The sequence below is a fragment of the Scyliorhinus canicula genome, chromosome 16 (assembly GCF_902713615.1).
Source record: "Scyliorhinus canicula chromosome 16, sScyCan1.1, whole genome shotgun sequence".
Classification (NCBI taxonomy): domain Eukaryota; kingdom Metazoa; phylum Chordata; class Chondrichthyes; order Carcharhiniformes; family Scyliorhinidae; genus Scyliorhinus; species Scyliorhinus canicula.
In genome coordinates this window covers 133,347,883-133,363,586 of record NC_052161.1, presented here as the reverse complement: position 1 = coordinate 133,363,586, position 15,704 = coordinate 133,347,883, and the positions used below count along the sequence as shown (strand labels likewise).

The window sequence follows — 15,704 nt, the reverse complement described above, 5'->3', positions numbered from 1 at the left end:
CAAAGACAAAATGACCAAAATATTCATTAATTAATTTGTTTATTAACCTTAGAATTATAGTTAGCAACATCTAAACTTTAATAAGAGATAATGACTAGATTAGTTATTTATTGAGCGAATGCAAAGTCCTGAAGCAAAGCAATTGCTACCGGCCCTGCCAGGTTGAGTTACCAGATAAGGTTATTGAATGAAATAACAGAGTTGCAGAGGCACTTTGGTGATGATGCAGTCATTTAGCATTAGCTGTTTGCCGACTGAACATTTACAATTGGGATCAGTGTCTGGGATGGACTGAGGAGATCAGTTTAGGATTCGTCAAATCAAACACTTGAGAAGTTGACAGCATTATAGAGCCACTCTATTGAATAGTTATGTTCATATATGTCTGTCATCAGAAACTTGTACAAGCTGCCGTAGTGGGCTGATCCCTTCACCTTCCTCTGGGAGGATGATGTTCATAGAACATAGAACATAGAACAGTACAGCACAGAACAGGCCCTTCGGCCCTCGATGTTGTGCCGAGCAATGATCACCCTACTCAAACCCACGTATCCACCCTATTCCCGTAACCCAACAAACCCCCCCCCTTAACCTTAATTTTTAGGACACTACGGGCAATTTAGCATGGCCAATCCACCTAACCCGCACATCTTTGGACTGTGGGAGGAAACCGGAACACCCGGAGGAAACCCACGCACACACGGGGAGGACGTGCAGACTCCGCACAGACAGTGACCCAGTCGGGATTCGAACCTGGGACCCTGGAGCTGTGAAGCATTTATGCGTTCATCTTCGGAGACACCGGTGATGAACCTCAGTCTGTAGGTATGCTCCAGTGGTTCTGGATGCTCCTCTCCTGGGGCTGTTCCTCTTCGGAGCAGGTTACCTGTCTCCAGCTGAACCGTCTTAAATCTCACCACCTTTGTTCTCAGGGAAACTTGCAGATCTGGCTGGCAAAACCTTATAAAATTAACTTCTGCAATCTTTTGTCTCTCCCTCTCTCCATCTTTTTGTCAAAAATACTCTTTCCATCCCGTGGCTCAGTTCCTGGTGATTTTGGCCCACTGGGCTACAAGGTTCCAGGTTCAAGCCCCACTTGCTTTGAGCGTAAAAATCAAGGTTGACACTCCGATGCCGTATTGAGCGGGTGCCGCACTGTTGACGACGCCATCTTTTTTTTTGGATGAAAAAATAAACTTAATTCCCATCTTCCCTCTCCAGGTTGATGTGAAAGATTCTATTTCATAATTTTTATAGGACGGCAGGGAATTATTCCCAATGCCCTGAACAACATTTTTCTCTCAATCAACAGCACAAGGAAACAGATTATCTGGACTTCCATTGGCCATAAAGCACTTTGAGATATCTATTGATCATGAAAAGCTCTATATAAATTAAAGCTCTTTTTGTTCTTTGAATTGTGCAGAGGTGTCCCCAAGCACTGGGCAAAGAATTGCTAAACCTTGTTGTAAAGACTTTATTAAGCCTGAATTACTAAATCAAATAATTATTAAAGTAAAGCCAAAGGACTGAAAATTCTTGTGTCAAATAATTTAATGTTGTGAATTTCTGAAGCAACGCCATAATTCTGTGTTCAGAAAAACCAGGTCTGCTTGTGGTATAGCAGAGTCCTTAATATTATCCACTGCGTCACTAATTCTTCGCTGAATGTGGAGTCCCTGAGGGGGGGGGGGGAGGGGGATGGCGAAGAAGTGGGCACAAAATCTCACCGGTGACATATAATGGAGTTCACACCCAGAAAGATCGGGGTCCTCATTTTATTAAATTAACATTTCATCAAAGGGTATTCCCCGCCGCATTAGGAACTCCCCCCTCGCTGGTGTAACATCACGTCGACGGGGTTTACAGCTGATTTATTTTTAATGGAACGGTGGATGGGGTCCCGCGATGGGAGTGTGGGAACAGTCGCGATTTCCCGAGCTCCTTATCTGCTCACCTTTGAATCTGCTGTTTTGTTCTGATTTTTTGGTTTTTAAAATATTTTTATTCTCCTCCTTTTTCACATTTGCTTCCAAATATACGCCCACCAACGAACAATAAGCAGTAACAAATATAATGTCAATCCTCTTATCAGCAGCAATCGCATCCGCCCACCAAACCCCCAAACAGCAGCCTGCATGTTACCATAAATACAAAAATAGAAGGAATCAGGAAACACCCATAGTCCTGTATGGGTCCAGGAAACACATGTAGCCCCCCCCCCCCCCCCCCCCAACCCTCCCTTAATGTTCGAGGTAATCCAATTCATGAAAGTACATAATGAATAATGCCCATGAATTGTAGAACCCCTCCATCCTTCCCCTTAGTTCAAACTTAACCTTCTCAAGAGTCAAGAATTCCAGCAGGTCCCCCCGCCACGCCAGGGCACAGGGTGGAGAGGTTGATCTCCATCCCAACAGGATCCGCCTTTGGGTGATCAACAAGACGAAGGCTACAACATCTGCCTCCGCACCCGTTTCCAACCCCAGCTGGTCCGACACCCCGAATATGGCCTCCTGAGGGCCCGGGTCCAGTTTCACGTGCACCACTTTAGAGATTACCCTAAATACCACCACCTTCACAAGGGTAATTAGAGATGGGCACTAAATGCTAGTCTAGCCAGCAAAGCCCGCATCCAGTAAAAAATAAATGTCTTTAAAAGAACTCAAACGACCTTACTAACACAGGACAACAGGATGAGGATAATCAATGGCACAGGTATAAGGCTCACATTTCACTGTCATTCAGGAGGAAAGGCAACAATAAAAGATGCAATAACATGATCAACAGGGAGCAATATTCAGGATTCACAAAGGGCCACAGATTCTATCTGGCTGCATCACAGCCTGGTATGGTAACTGCTCGGCCCAGGACCGCAAGAAACTTCAGAGAGTTGTGAATACCACCCAGTCCATCACACGAACCTGCCTCCCATCCATTGACTCCATCTACACCTCCCGCTGCCTGGGGAAAGCGGGCAGCATAATCAAAGACCCCTCCCACCCGGCTTACTCACTCTTCCAACTTCTTCCATCGGGCAGGAGATACAGAAGTCTGAGAACACGCACGAACAGACTCAAAAACAGCTTCTTCCCCATTGTCACCAGACTCCTAAACGACCCTCTTGTGGATTGACCTGACTACACCCCTGTATGCTTCATCCGATGCCAGTGCTTATTTAGTTACATTGTATATCTTGTGTTGCCCTATTATGTATTTTCTTTTCTTCCCTTTTCTTCCCATGTACTTAATGATCTGTTGAGCTGCTCGCAGAAAAAGACTTTTCACTGTACCTCGGTACACGTGACAATAAACAAATCCAATCCAATCCGATTAGATTGCAGGATGACGATATCTTCCACATCACACGAGAAGACAAAGGATAAGGCAGGAACATTCTCCAGGATTGCTCCACGATTCTATTGAGCGAAGCTGGGACTATCACTTCCACCATGCCATCTCTCCGCGCTGAGACTGCCTACTGCCAAGGCCCGGCTGGGGGGAATGACTTCATCTGCTCAGCCATCTCCAACTCCTTACACTGAGCATCAAGAATAGGACCAGTAATCGGTCAACCCTCCTGACCCCTGGACGCGCAGACAGGATGCACTTATGTTCCATCGAAACTGTTGCACACTGCCTCCAATTCAAGCTTACCAAAGCATGGCAACCAATATTTGAACTCAATCAGGAACTTGCCTCCAACTCCTCGCTGGGACCCGTCTCTGGAAGACACCCCACCCGGCCCCCATCTCCCGAACCCGTCAGAATAACTGACACACCCATGCAGCTGGATTTAGATGGCACGAAGGCAACCACTAGCCAGGGGCAATGCTCTGTTGAGTGCACAAACCATTTTGTGCACATCCAGTTCTCTAAAGGTGTCCCGCAGCCCAAGGAAAGAAATAATTAAGAAATGTACATCAGCAATGTTTCAATTCATGCAGGTTCAAGATTTTGCCAGGAAGGAGATACAGAGCTTCCCGGTAGAACCGGCCTCCACATTGCTGGAGGAGGTGCCGACGACAGGGTGACTGGAGGAGGGGGCAGTGTCAGTGGTTTACGGGAAGAAGACATCACTGAAAGGGATAACAGCAAAGTGGGAGGACGAGTTGGGAGAGGGTATGGAGGAGGGGTTCTGGTGTGAGGTGGTCCAGAGAGTGAATGCCTCTACCTTGTGCGCAAGGCTTGGGCTGGTGCAGTTGAGGGTGGTATATAGAGCGCACCTCACGAGGGGGAGGATGAGCCGGCTCTTTGAGGGGGTCGATGATGAGCTGCCTGCTTGAACCACTGCAGTCCATTTTTTGTAGGCCTACCCACTGTGCTGTTAGGGAGGGAGTTCCAGGATTTTGCCCCAGCGGCAGTGAAGGAACAGCGATATATTTTCAAGTCAGTGACGTGGAGGGGAACCTTCAGGTGGTCCTGTTCCCATGTATAGACAGCCTTTGCCCTTCTAGATGGTAATAATTGTGGGTTTGGATGGTGCTGCCTAAGGAGTTCCTGCAGTACATCTCGTAGATGGTACACACGGCTGCCACTGTGCGTCAGTGGTGGAGGGAGTGAATGTTTGTAGAAGGAGGAGCAATCAAGTGGGCTGCTTTTTCCTGGATGGTGTCAAATTCTGAGTGTTCTCAGGGCTGGAATCATCCAGTCAAGTGGAGAGTGTTCCATTACACCCCTGACTTGTGCCTTGTAGATGGTGGAGTCAGAGAGTTTGGGGGAGTCAGGAGCTGAGTTACTCGTCACCTCATTCTTAGACCCTGACCTGCTCTTGTAGCCACAGTATTTATAAGGCTAGTCAAGTTCAGTTTCTGGTCAATGGTTACTTCCAGGATGTTGATTGTGGGGAGATTCAGTGATGGTAATGCCATTGAATGTCAAGGGATGATGATTTGAACAAAGAACAAAGAAAATTACAGCACGGGAACAGGCCCTTCGGCCCTCCCAGCCTGCGCCGATCCAGATCCTTTATCTAAACCTGTTGCCTATTTTCCAAGGATCTACTTCTCTCTGTTCCCCGCCCGTTCATATATCTGTCCAGATGCATCTTAAATGATGCTATCATGCCCACCTCTACCACCTCCATTGGCAAAGTGTTCCAGGCACCCACCACCCTCTGCGCAAAAAACTTTCCACGCACATCTCGCTTAAACTTCCCCCCTCTCACCTTGATATCGTGACCCCTTGCAATTGACACCCCCACTCTTGGAAAAAGTTTGTTGCTATCTACCCTGTCCATACCTCTCATAATTCTGTCGACCTCAATAAGGTCTCCCTTCAACCTCCGTCTTTCCAACGAAAACAATTCTAATCTACGCAAACTTTCTTCATAGCTAGAACCCTCCATACTAGGCAACATCCTGGTGAACCTCCGCTGCACCCTCTCCAAAGCATCCACATCCTTCTGGTAATGTGGCGACCAGAACTGCATGCAGTATTCCAAATGTGGCCTAACCAAAGTCCTATACAACTGTAACATGACCTGCCGACTCTTGTACTCAATACCCCGTCTGATGAAGGCAAGCATGCTGTATGCCTTCTTGACCACTCTTATCAACCTGCGTTGCCACCTTCAAGGTACAATGGACCTGAACTCCCAGATCTTTCTGTGCATCAATTTTCCCCAGGACTCTTCCATTGACCATATAGTCCACTCTGGAATTAGATCTTCCAAAATGCATCACCTCGCATTTGCCTGGATTGAACTCCATCTGCCATATCTCTGCCCAACTCTCCAATCTATCTATATTTTGCTGTATTCACTGACAGTCCTCCTCGCTATCTGCAACTCCACCAATCTTAGTATCATCTGCAAACTTGCTCATCAGACCACTTATACCATCGTCCAGATCATTTATGTGTATCACAAACAACTGTGGGCCGAGCACGGATCCCTGTGGAACACCACTAGTCACCTTTCTCCATTTTGAGACACTCCCTTCCACCACTACTCTCTGTCTCCTGGTGCCCAGCCAGTTCTTTATCCATCTAGCTAGTACACCCTGAACCCCATACGATTTCACTTTTTCCATCAACAATTCTGTCTTATTGGAGATGGTCATTGCCTGACACTCCTGGCACTCATGTGGTCATTGCCACTTGTCAGCCCAAGCCTGCATATTGTCCAAGTCTTGCTGCATTTGGACATGGACCGCTTCAATATCTGAGGAGTCACGGATGGTGCTGAACATTTGGTAATCATCTGCGAACATCTCCACTTTTGACCTTATGATGGAAGGGAGATCATTGATGAAGCAGCTGAAGATCATTGGGCTTAGAACACTACCCTGAGGAACTCTTCAATCATGTCCTGGGACTGAGATGACTGACCTCCGACCACTACAGCCATCTACTCGCTGTAGATCTGGGGGGGGGGGGGGGGGGGGGGGGGGGGAAGAGAGAGAGGTTCTGTGCATTTTGTTTTTGTAAGGGTGAGAATGGCAAATCCATTCCTGGCTCCTCCATGCGTGCAGGTGGCCTGGAATCCAGAAAGAGAAGGCTGTGTTGGGTCATTGGCGCTGATAGAGTGAGGGGGATGAATGTTGGTGTGCACCCAATCACTGCGTGGGAGGTTTATCCTGATCTTCTGTGATGATTGCAGGGCTGTGTGGTGTGGGAGGCTATGCGTCATTTGATTATGCTGTCAGGCTCTTATCCTGTTTGTCTGAGCTCTGGGAAGTTGATGTGGGTGTCTAGTTTTGCTAATTATTGTATTAAGCCAATTGTAATGTTAACACGTTAAAAAGGAGGAGCAGGCAAAGAGAAGCCGCTGGGGGTGGGGTTGCCGAGGAAGTACCCTGGCACTGCTCCCTGGCATGGGCCACACCTGCAGGTTTCTTCTGTTCTGTAGCAAGAAAAGAAAGCTGTGCAGACGGCAAGCTGCAAGCCCGTCTCCCCTCCTCAGCCAGAAGGTTCCGCCCCCTGAGTTCATGTTTCAGATAGGAGTCTTTTCACCATTTGCATAGGTGGAGCGAAGAAGATTGGGGACGGTCCAGAGAGCAGAATGGGAAGAGCACAGTGACGTCAGGAAGCTGGAGGGTCGAATCCATGGCGGGATTTAAAAACACGGATGAGAATTATAAAGTCAGGGCATTGCTGGAATGGGAATTAATGCAGGGCAATGGCTGCAGGAAATGAACAGGACTTGGGAGAGAGTTAAGATGTGGGCAGCAGAGTTTGGGATGAGCTAAGTTTAAGTTTATTATTTGCAAGTGTGACCAATTTGCATTGAATTTCTATATCTGAAGTTACTCATGTAAATTAGAAGCAGCACAATTTCCATGCTTGAACTTGCCTCAACCTGATAAATATTGGGAATTAGACTGGAGAACATCTTTGTAGCATGAAGGATTTGATCAAGCTATCGGTGGACTGAGCTTTTTTTATCCTTTGGAAGTTTAATTTTTGTCAGATATAAACAATTCAAAAAACATGCTTAAATATTTAAACTGTCATATTGCAAGATAACAGATTAGATATTTAACCATGTTTGAAGTTTTAACAATACCGTGAAGGTGTCATGTGAATGTCATTTTAAGAAAGGTTTTGTTTCACCACATGGCTTGGGCTGTCAGGTGAGAGGGTTTTTTTTTTTTAAAAAAGTGCTTGGTTTTCAGTTTTGGTTTGTTGCTTTGGACTGCAGAGGAGAAATAAAATTTGTGTTTCTCTGTTTTTATTTTAAAAGCTGTTCCAGTGAACTGAAAGCACATTGGGCGGGGAGATACCGGAAGGAGTTTTGAATCTGCGGGTTGGAGGCTGGATCTCAGGGAAAGGACCAGTCTCATTCAAGTGAGATTAGTGTGCTGGGCCACGCCCTTAAAAAGGGGTTTTGGTTTATTGGATTGTATAGTGAATTGGAACAGTTACTAAGGGGATTCATTAAGAGTTATATACATAATTAAAATGTCAGCAGCAGCAATCCGGGGGGGGGAATGTTTACTTACTACGTATTTTTTTTATATAATGTTAACGTTCACCCTGTTTTGTTAAATGTTGTTAATGGTTATGTAAAAATGTTGTTTCGATAAAAACCTGAATAAAAATATTTTTTAAAACGTTATATACATAAATTACTGTAACTGTGGTGTGTTTTTCATGTCTGTAATTGATAACATATGTTAACTACATTCTTATAATAAATTTTGTTTTCATAAAAGCACCTAAGAAGTCTGATGAATCAGACCTGCAGTGAAGTCTCTTGTGCTCATCCTAGCCAAATTCAACATAAAGGTTATAGGTCAGGTGAGCTTCATAACTCACTTTGGAGTTTCTAAGCCCTGGCCCATAACACAGAAAACTATGGGATGATTAACTGTGGTAAGGGCCTGTACAATGCATTGAATTTCAGATTCTCATCCTTAACATAAAGGCCGACATATCCTCACCAGACTATTGCTGAAACCCTCTTCAGCCTTCCTCGCCTTAATCTCGGCTGTTTGTGTTCACATCCTGTCCTCCCGAACATGCGTCAGCTTTCAGACGCCTCAGTCCAACTCCCAGGAACTCCCTTCTTGAACCATCCTTGCATCAGAGCCGAGTAGTTAGAGGAGGATGGTGGTTGACCAGAAAGGATCATTCGGACATTTTTTGACATTAGGTCAGCACTCAATGCAAGTTGACACGTTGCTAAATGTAAACATGATTAACAAATTCCTTCAATTTTAACCCCAGATTCAAGCCTTTATTCTGGGTGTATGCACTTTATTTGGGCAGCAGGATAGCACAGTGGTTAGCATGGTTGCTTACAGCACCAGAGTCCCAGGTTCAATTCCGGGCTTGGGTCACTGTCTGTGCAGAGTCTGCACATTGTCTGCGTGGGTTTCCTCCGGGTGCTCCGGTTTCCTCCCACAGTCCAAAGATGTGCAGGTCAGGTGGAGTGGCCATGATAAATTGCCCTTAGGTGTCCAAAAAGGTGAGGTGGGATTACTGGGTTATGGCAATAGGGGCCGGTGCAGACTCTATGGGCCAAATGGCCTCCTTCTGCATTGTAAATTCTATTACAAAATAGGCCATTAATCCGCAAAACACATCCTTTGGAGTGGGAATGTGAACGTTGTGTTGGAACATAAAGAGGAACCCAGACTGGTGAATGGTGCAATTTCATCCTCCACATTTAACAAACACTTTTGTCCGGTTGCAGCTTTCAGAATAGGTCTTTTAAAAAGCTATTAAAATGGATATTGCTGCCCTCGTTCATGAAAGAAATTTTCAATGCCTGTAGCTTATTAAAAAAAATGCAGCATATAATAGACATTCCGTAAGGTCCGATGGTTTTAAATACAGCTCAAAATGAAGTGTGTGGCATCAGTTACCAATTGCCACAGCAGGAGTTTTAACATTTCTATCTTGTGTATTTGAATTATGTTGAACATACCTTAAAGATAGAGAGAGAAAAAAAACTATATTAAAAATCTTTATTATCGGTAAACCGTACAATTACAAGGAGCTAGAATATTTCAAAATAATTTAAAAACCGAATTAAATTAACCTTCAATTGATTGCAATCCAATAAGGATAGCAGGTAGGAGATCCTTCACCTCATTAGCACATTTGGAGAACCTTGCTGGGAACAGAATCCCAAGTCATGGAGAGACAGCTCGAACTAAGAGTCCAGTCATTGCATTGCATGATGATAAATTCCTCCTTCAGGGTGGATACAACATTCATTTTCACAGTCCCCGATGGCTTTATAAAATTAAAAATAAAATTCTAAAATGCTCTGTTTTCAGCTGTACACAAGGTCATTAGATTCAGCAGCTGCCATGCGAAGCATGGTTTGAAGAAAATAAAGTCAACAAATCTCACATTTTGAAGATATAATGGATCAGTGTTTCACAAGTAATATTAAATACTGCATCAGTCAGCTGTGAAGATGCTTCTTACACCAAATGTGAAGGAGCATATCACACATACTGCCAATGAAGTGACAATGAAGTGACTGTGACACACACAAACACACAATTTTGATGAAATACTTGATATAGTTATAGTTAGCCAGTGTTCCAAGGGACAATGGTTAAAATGTACATGCAGGCTTCAAATGGGGCTTACTTCAAGCATCTGGGACCCCTTTATTTGTACAAACTGACCACTACTAACTTGGTAAAGAGAAATCCCATATATTTTAAGATTTTACCCAAATGGAAGAGCCATTGCAGAGTTTTTACTACAGCTGGCAGAGAAGCAAGCAGTGGCTATGCCAAATAGGTGCCCAGATTTTAGTTGAAGAGAAACAGGTCCCCTTATCTTCAGTGTGCAGCTGAAGTAGTAGCTTTCATAAGGGTTTGAAACGATGCATTGGAAGTTAAAATATGCAACAATAAAAAAAAGAGATATTGTTAGATCAAGAACTCGACTAGAATGGATATGTTACAGACAATTTTCATTTTAACCATCAGGTGAGTATTGCAAAGTGCAAAGATTTTTGCCAATCTTTCCTAAAATATATAACCAAAAGAGAAAATAAGATGACCCCCCCATAAAGATTGAAATATATTCCTATAACATGGAGACTTGTGACAAGTTCCCTCCCCAAATAATTAATTTCCTCTAAAGTGAACTGTGACAGAAACAATGATTCCACACCCACCCCAAAAAGAGTTGACCAGTTGATCAACAAAGTGCTCAAGTGCCACAAATCAGCCATTGGCTTTTGTTGGTTAGGTAACACCAGTGTGTACCAAGTATTAAACTTTTGCAAAGTTTGTGAAGCCTCTCCCCACCTGCATGGCTCTTGATCCATTAGACGAGGAGTGAAATAAGTTACCACTTTTTGCGATCAAGTGTGATAAAAAGGGAGCACTTCAGATCAAAGTGCTTTACATATCCCTGCCCCCTGGAATATCAAGCTTCACACTACCAAGTTTGGTATGCAATCTTCAAAAAGTTACTGTGAACACAAACAGCTCGAATCCAATCAAGCTACAGCAACAGAACATAGATCCTGTTGATGTTCCCATTTAACCTTCTTAGTCCTTATTTGGCTTGACTGCTAATCCATTCACTTAATTTTGATAGTGGCATTTGTGTGCGTGTGTGTGTAGAATCAGCAATGTCACTTTGTACCAGGAGTGGAAACTTAAAACAAACATCATATCAAGTAATTATATTTGTTCTTGCTGGGATTTCTCCCTCAATTGCTTTCAAAGTCATTTAGAAACACTGAGTTCTCTGTTGAAGAATCCTCAAGGTTCGAGGAAGCAGCGAGTGGCGTGTCCAGTGGCGTACAATGTACTTGTTCTTTCTTTCAACCTATTTGCCCAGATTATCCTGCTGTCATAGTAGTGACTGGGGCAAATGTTGGTGGAGGACGGACCCTACAGCTCAGATTCTGGGTGGCAATCGCACATCGGAGTGGCCATAACACAATACCGAGGAAAATGATCAGTACCAGTGTAAATAGGATCAGTCTCTTCCAGTCGCCAAACAAGCCATAACAATTTAGTAGTCTATTGTCTGTTGCTGTTGAAGGTGGAGATGAACTTGCCAGTTTTGATTCGCCAATGTCAATGCAGATACAAAAGTCAGAGTTGCCAGGCTCACTGGAGTTCTTGCAGCAGAGTTTCTTGCCCTCCACCCACACTGGCTCTTCCAGTTGCAGATGAGGGGGTAGTTTGGAGAGCAGTTCCTGGCTCGTTTTTAAGGCAGGGGTCCCATTGTCAGGCAAGGCTGTCTGGCCCCTGCAAAGCGGGCAGGTGACGGCGGGGGTCTGGTCCTCAGGTATGGTGGCCACGAGTCTGGCCAGGCACTCCAAGCAGAAGGCATGTTGGCATTCAAGCAACTTGGGCGTCTTGAAGATGTTGTCATAGGAGCTGAAGCAGATGGTACATTCCAGACCTCCCTCAGAGTTCCCATCGGGGCTTTCCAGAGCAGAGGCAGCTTCAGTGTGCCACACCTCAGTTGAAACAGACATTGTGTGCTCCTGCTTGTGAGGAAAAAGTTAAAATACAAGCTTGTTAACATTTTTGAGGGGTGGCAACAATCACATACTTTGCTGACTCTTAATTACACTTTTTATTTTTAAAACTGCTGGCATCAACTTTGGAGATCACACCTTGAGGTCTGATACTGACCACAAAAAGGCAAGTAATACCAAGCAAGATTCCTGTTTATTTCAATAACAAATCAATCAGTTGGTAAAGGTTCTGTGCCAAGTGCTGTCACTTATAGTAAAAAAGCCAGAGAGAGAGAGATTGCTGCACAACACAGCAAGTAAGCTACTGTCCTAGAATGGGTCCATTAATAAAATTGTTGCTGCACAAACAGTTACACTTTCTCCTCCCTCCCAAGAGTAGCCAAGGTGAGTTTGGGACAGGATAGGAGTACAGACAAAACAAAGACAGCAGGTCTGAAGTCTGCATCAAAGTTGGACAACAGCAGGCCACAAATCCATACAATAAATTGTGAACTGCCAAGTCTTCTCAAAACTAAATCATGTTTCACGTTGTCATGGGGGAGAAGGGAAATTTCTGACAATAATTCCTAAAATAAACAGAAATTGGCTGCAGGTGGTTTTACAATTTGTTAGATAAACAGATGAATTGCGAGCCTTCACTCGTCAGGAAGGATTTTAACTAACTGGACCATTCGCTTCCAAAATTAGCTCAAAGACATTTTAAAATCGTGCACATCAAAGTCGTGCAAGCAGTCTCCAAATTGAATTCAAGATAATTCTAAATCACACAGCTAATTCAGGATATAGGAGCATTTGAATATGCAAGCTTCTGCATAAACTTTAACTCGAAATGATTGAATAATTGGGCAGGGGTGACAGTGCACAAAGAGCCGGTAGATATTCTTTGCATTTCTAAAAACCCTGGGCAGTTGAGCAGGTAGATGTCTCGTCCCCAAGGAGGTACATCCCCAACCTTATCCAAGGACAGTAAGAAGTCTTATAACACCAGGTTAAAGTCCAACAGGTTTGTTTCAAACACTAGCTTTCAGAGCACTGCTCCTTCCTCACCTCAGTAAGGAGCAGTGCTCCGAAAGCTTGTGTTTGAAACAAACCTGTTGGACTTTAACCTGGTGCTGTAAGACTTCTTACTGTGCTCACCCCAGTCCAACGCCGGCATCTCCACATCATGGCTATTATCCAAGGACAGTTTGAAATGTTGAGTTAATTTCTCCTCCACTCAGTTTAGCTGCAACTCTGGTGCGAGACAGGCTCAGGTTGTTGGTTTCATAGAACCTACAGTGCAGGAGTCCATTCAACCCATCGAGCCTGCACCAGCCCTTGGAAAGAACACCCTACTTAAGCCCACACCGCCACCCCATCCCCGTAACCCCACCTAACCTTTTGGACATGAAGGGGCAATTTAGCATAGCCAGTGCACCTAACCTGCACATCTTTGGACTGAGGGAGGAAACCCAAGCAGGCATGGGGAGAATGTACAAACTTCACACAGTCACCCCAGGCTGGAATTGTTGCCACCGTTGCAAAGAGGAGGCAGGGGTTTCCCGCCAGTAAAAGGAAACAAGAGGTCATTCGGCCAGTCGCGGCCGTGCCAGCTCTGGCCAGTTCTGCCTCTTTCCCGTTGCCCTGCCATTTTACCCCCCTCCCCGCGCCATAATGATCCAAAGTACTTTGCAAAACCACCAGATAAAACTAAGGAACCAAAACATTCGGTTTAAAACAGAAATACACCATACACCTCGTCCCCACAGAAAATTGATACCAAAAAAAAATGTAATGGATTTATAAAGTAGCAGTTTACACTGGGAATAAACGACATTCCGAGCGAGAAATTGAAGGGGAACTGGAACATTGTTACTCAGTCGCACGTTGGGATTTTAATAGACAATCAGCCTGGTCTTCCCCTAGAAAAAGTTTTACTTTGCGAACACTTAGTTTTACTTTGTTGGCCACTGCAATTAGCAAACTGCTCCTTAGTTAAACAATTCCGAGGATTAACATTCCAACCAAAACAAGCTTTCCCCCTCCCATAAAATAAAACAATTTAAACTGAATCCAGTTAATAAACTTCCTGCTGAAAGAGTTTGTTAATAGATTAACAACAATACCTTGTTCTGCGTGTCCAGAGCGAGCAGCTGACGTCCTGAAACTTACAGCAATGAAATTGAATGACTGATGCGTCCCGCTGCTGCCTGGGCGCTTTGTTTTATATGGAGATCTGTCTCAAACCTATTTCCTCCTTCCCACCTTGAGACCTGCTGCTTCTATCTGGTTTCTGAGTGGCTGTGGGCTGACCCGTGCCAAGATCCCGCCAATCATCCCCCCCGGTATGTCCACGCCTCTGACTCATTCCATACACATTTCCTACAATCCCAAGTCATTGCCGGACACGGGAAGTATTTCAACACAAACAAACTAGTGGAGCGCTACCCCAAATAGTAGAGATCGGAAAAAGTCAAGGGGGCAACATTAATGTGGAATCATGCTCGCAATAAACCCGTGTGCTTTAATTTCTTCAACCAGTTTATTTATAACCGATGTAGAAGTGAATGCAAAACAAAAGGGAAGTCTGCTGCCTTTAAACTTGGGTTTCAACAACACAAACTGCTGACATCTACACTAATAATAGTGACTTTATTATTATCACAGGTAGGCTAACATAAACACTGCAATGAAGTTGCTGTGAAAAGCCCCTAGTCACCACACTCCAGCGCCTGTTCGGTACACTGATTGGACCTGTGGGAGGAAACAGGAGCACTCAGAGGAAACCCACGCAGACACGGGGGAGAATGTGCAGATTCTGCACAGACAGTGACCCAAGCCGGGAATCGAACCCGGGACCCTGGTGCTGTGAAGCAACAGTGCTAACCACTGTGCTACCGTGCCACCCCAGGATATTTATTGGACTCTGGGATATCAGAGTTTGAATACTTAACCCCTACCTGCCTGAAGTGTTAAATCTTCCTACTCATCTTACTTCTATGTGACTTCATAGAGTTTTACAGGTACAAAAATGAGGCCCTTCTGCCCATTGTGGCAACACCAGCCATCAAGCACCTATCTAAATCCCACTTTCCAGCACTTCGTCCATAGCCTTGTAAAGTTGGCCATAGGCTGCTTTCCTCTTTGAGGTGGGGGGGGGGGGGGGTTAGGGGAGGGGGAGAGCTGATTTCACCTGAGGATTACCACACTGTTAGCGAGCATGAGAAGGCCGGGGCCTTCATGAATAACCTCAGCTGGCAGAGAATTTGAACCCGCGCTGTTGGTCTCGCTCTGCATCACGAACCAGCTATCCAGTCAACTGAGCTATACCGGACCCTTATTGGCATTACAAATGCTCATCTAAATGCTTCTTAAAAGTTGTGAGGGTTCCCGCTTCTACCACCCTTTCAGGCAGCGAGTTACAGATTCTTACCGCCCTCTGGGCGAAACGCTTTTTCCTCAAATTCCATCTAAATCTCCTGCCCCTTAATGTAAATCAATGTCCCCTTAGTTATTGACTATGTTAAGGGGGAAGGATCCTTCCTATCTACCAGCACATTGCTTCATTGAATAAATAATTTGGACTGAACACCTATTTTGATTGCTGTATGATTACAATGATGAAGGTCACAATCCATCAGTGCAGAAATATTAATTTCATTCAATCTCCGGACCTGGGTAAGAATGACATTTATTGGTCATTTCCCGGGGGGGTGGGGGTGCACTTGGATTTCACCATGAACAGATAAAACCCTTCTGTAGACAGATCTCCCGCAATGGGGTTCGGTTGGGAATTCCAGGATATTTACTC

The 15,704-nt window shown here is 44.7% G+C and overlaps 1 protein-coding gene across 2 annotated transcripts; it reads right to left on the bottom strand.

Annotated features, from left to right (window-relative positions):
- Positions 1–9,398: 9,398 nt before the first annotated feature.
- LOC119950671 (RING finger protein 223) lies at positions 9,399–14,163 on the bottom strand. Of its 2 annotated transcripts, none has more exons than XM_038773306.1 (2): positions 14,020–14,163; positions 9,399–11,923 (listed from the first exon to the last, which is right to left on the bottom strand). In XM_038773306.1, exon 2 carries the CDS (start codon positions 11,909–11,911, stop codon positions 11,264–11,266), a length of 648 nt encoding a protein of 215 aa, XP_038629234.1. In that variant the 5' UTR covers positions 11,912–11,923; positions 14,020–14,163; the 3' UTR covers positions 9,399–11,263. The 2 variants fall into 2 exon arrangements, with proteins under 2 accessions (XP_038629234.1, XP_038629233.1); XM_038773305.1 differs by having other exon boundaries at positions 9,399–11,920; positions 14,020–14,162.
- Between the last annotated feature and the right edge of the window lie 1,541 nt (positions 14,164–15,704).

Excerpts from the sequence above, each read along its gene's own strand:
- LOC119950671 (XM_038773306.1), bottom strand. The coding sequence starts at position 11,911 with ATGTCTGTTTCAACTGAGGTGTGGCACACTGAAGCTGCCTCTGCTCTG.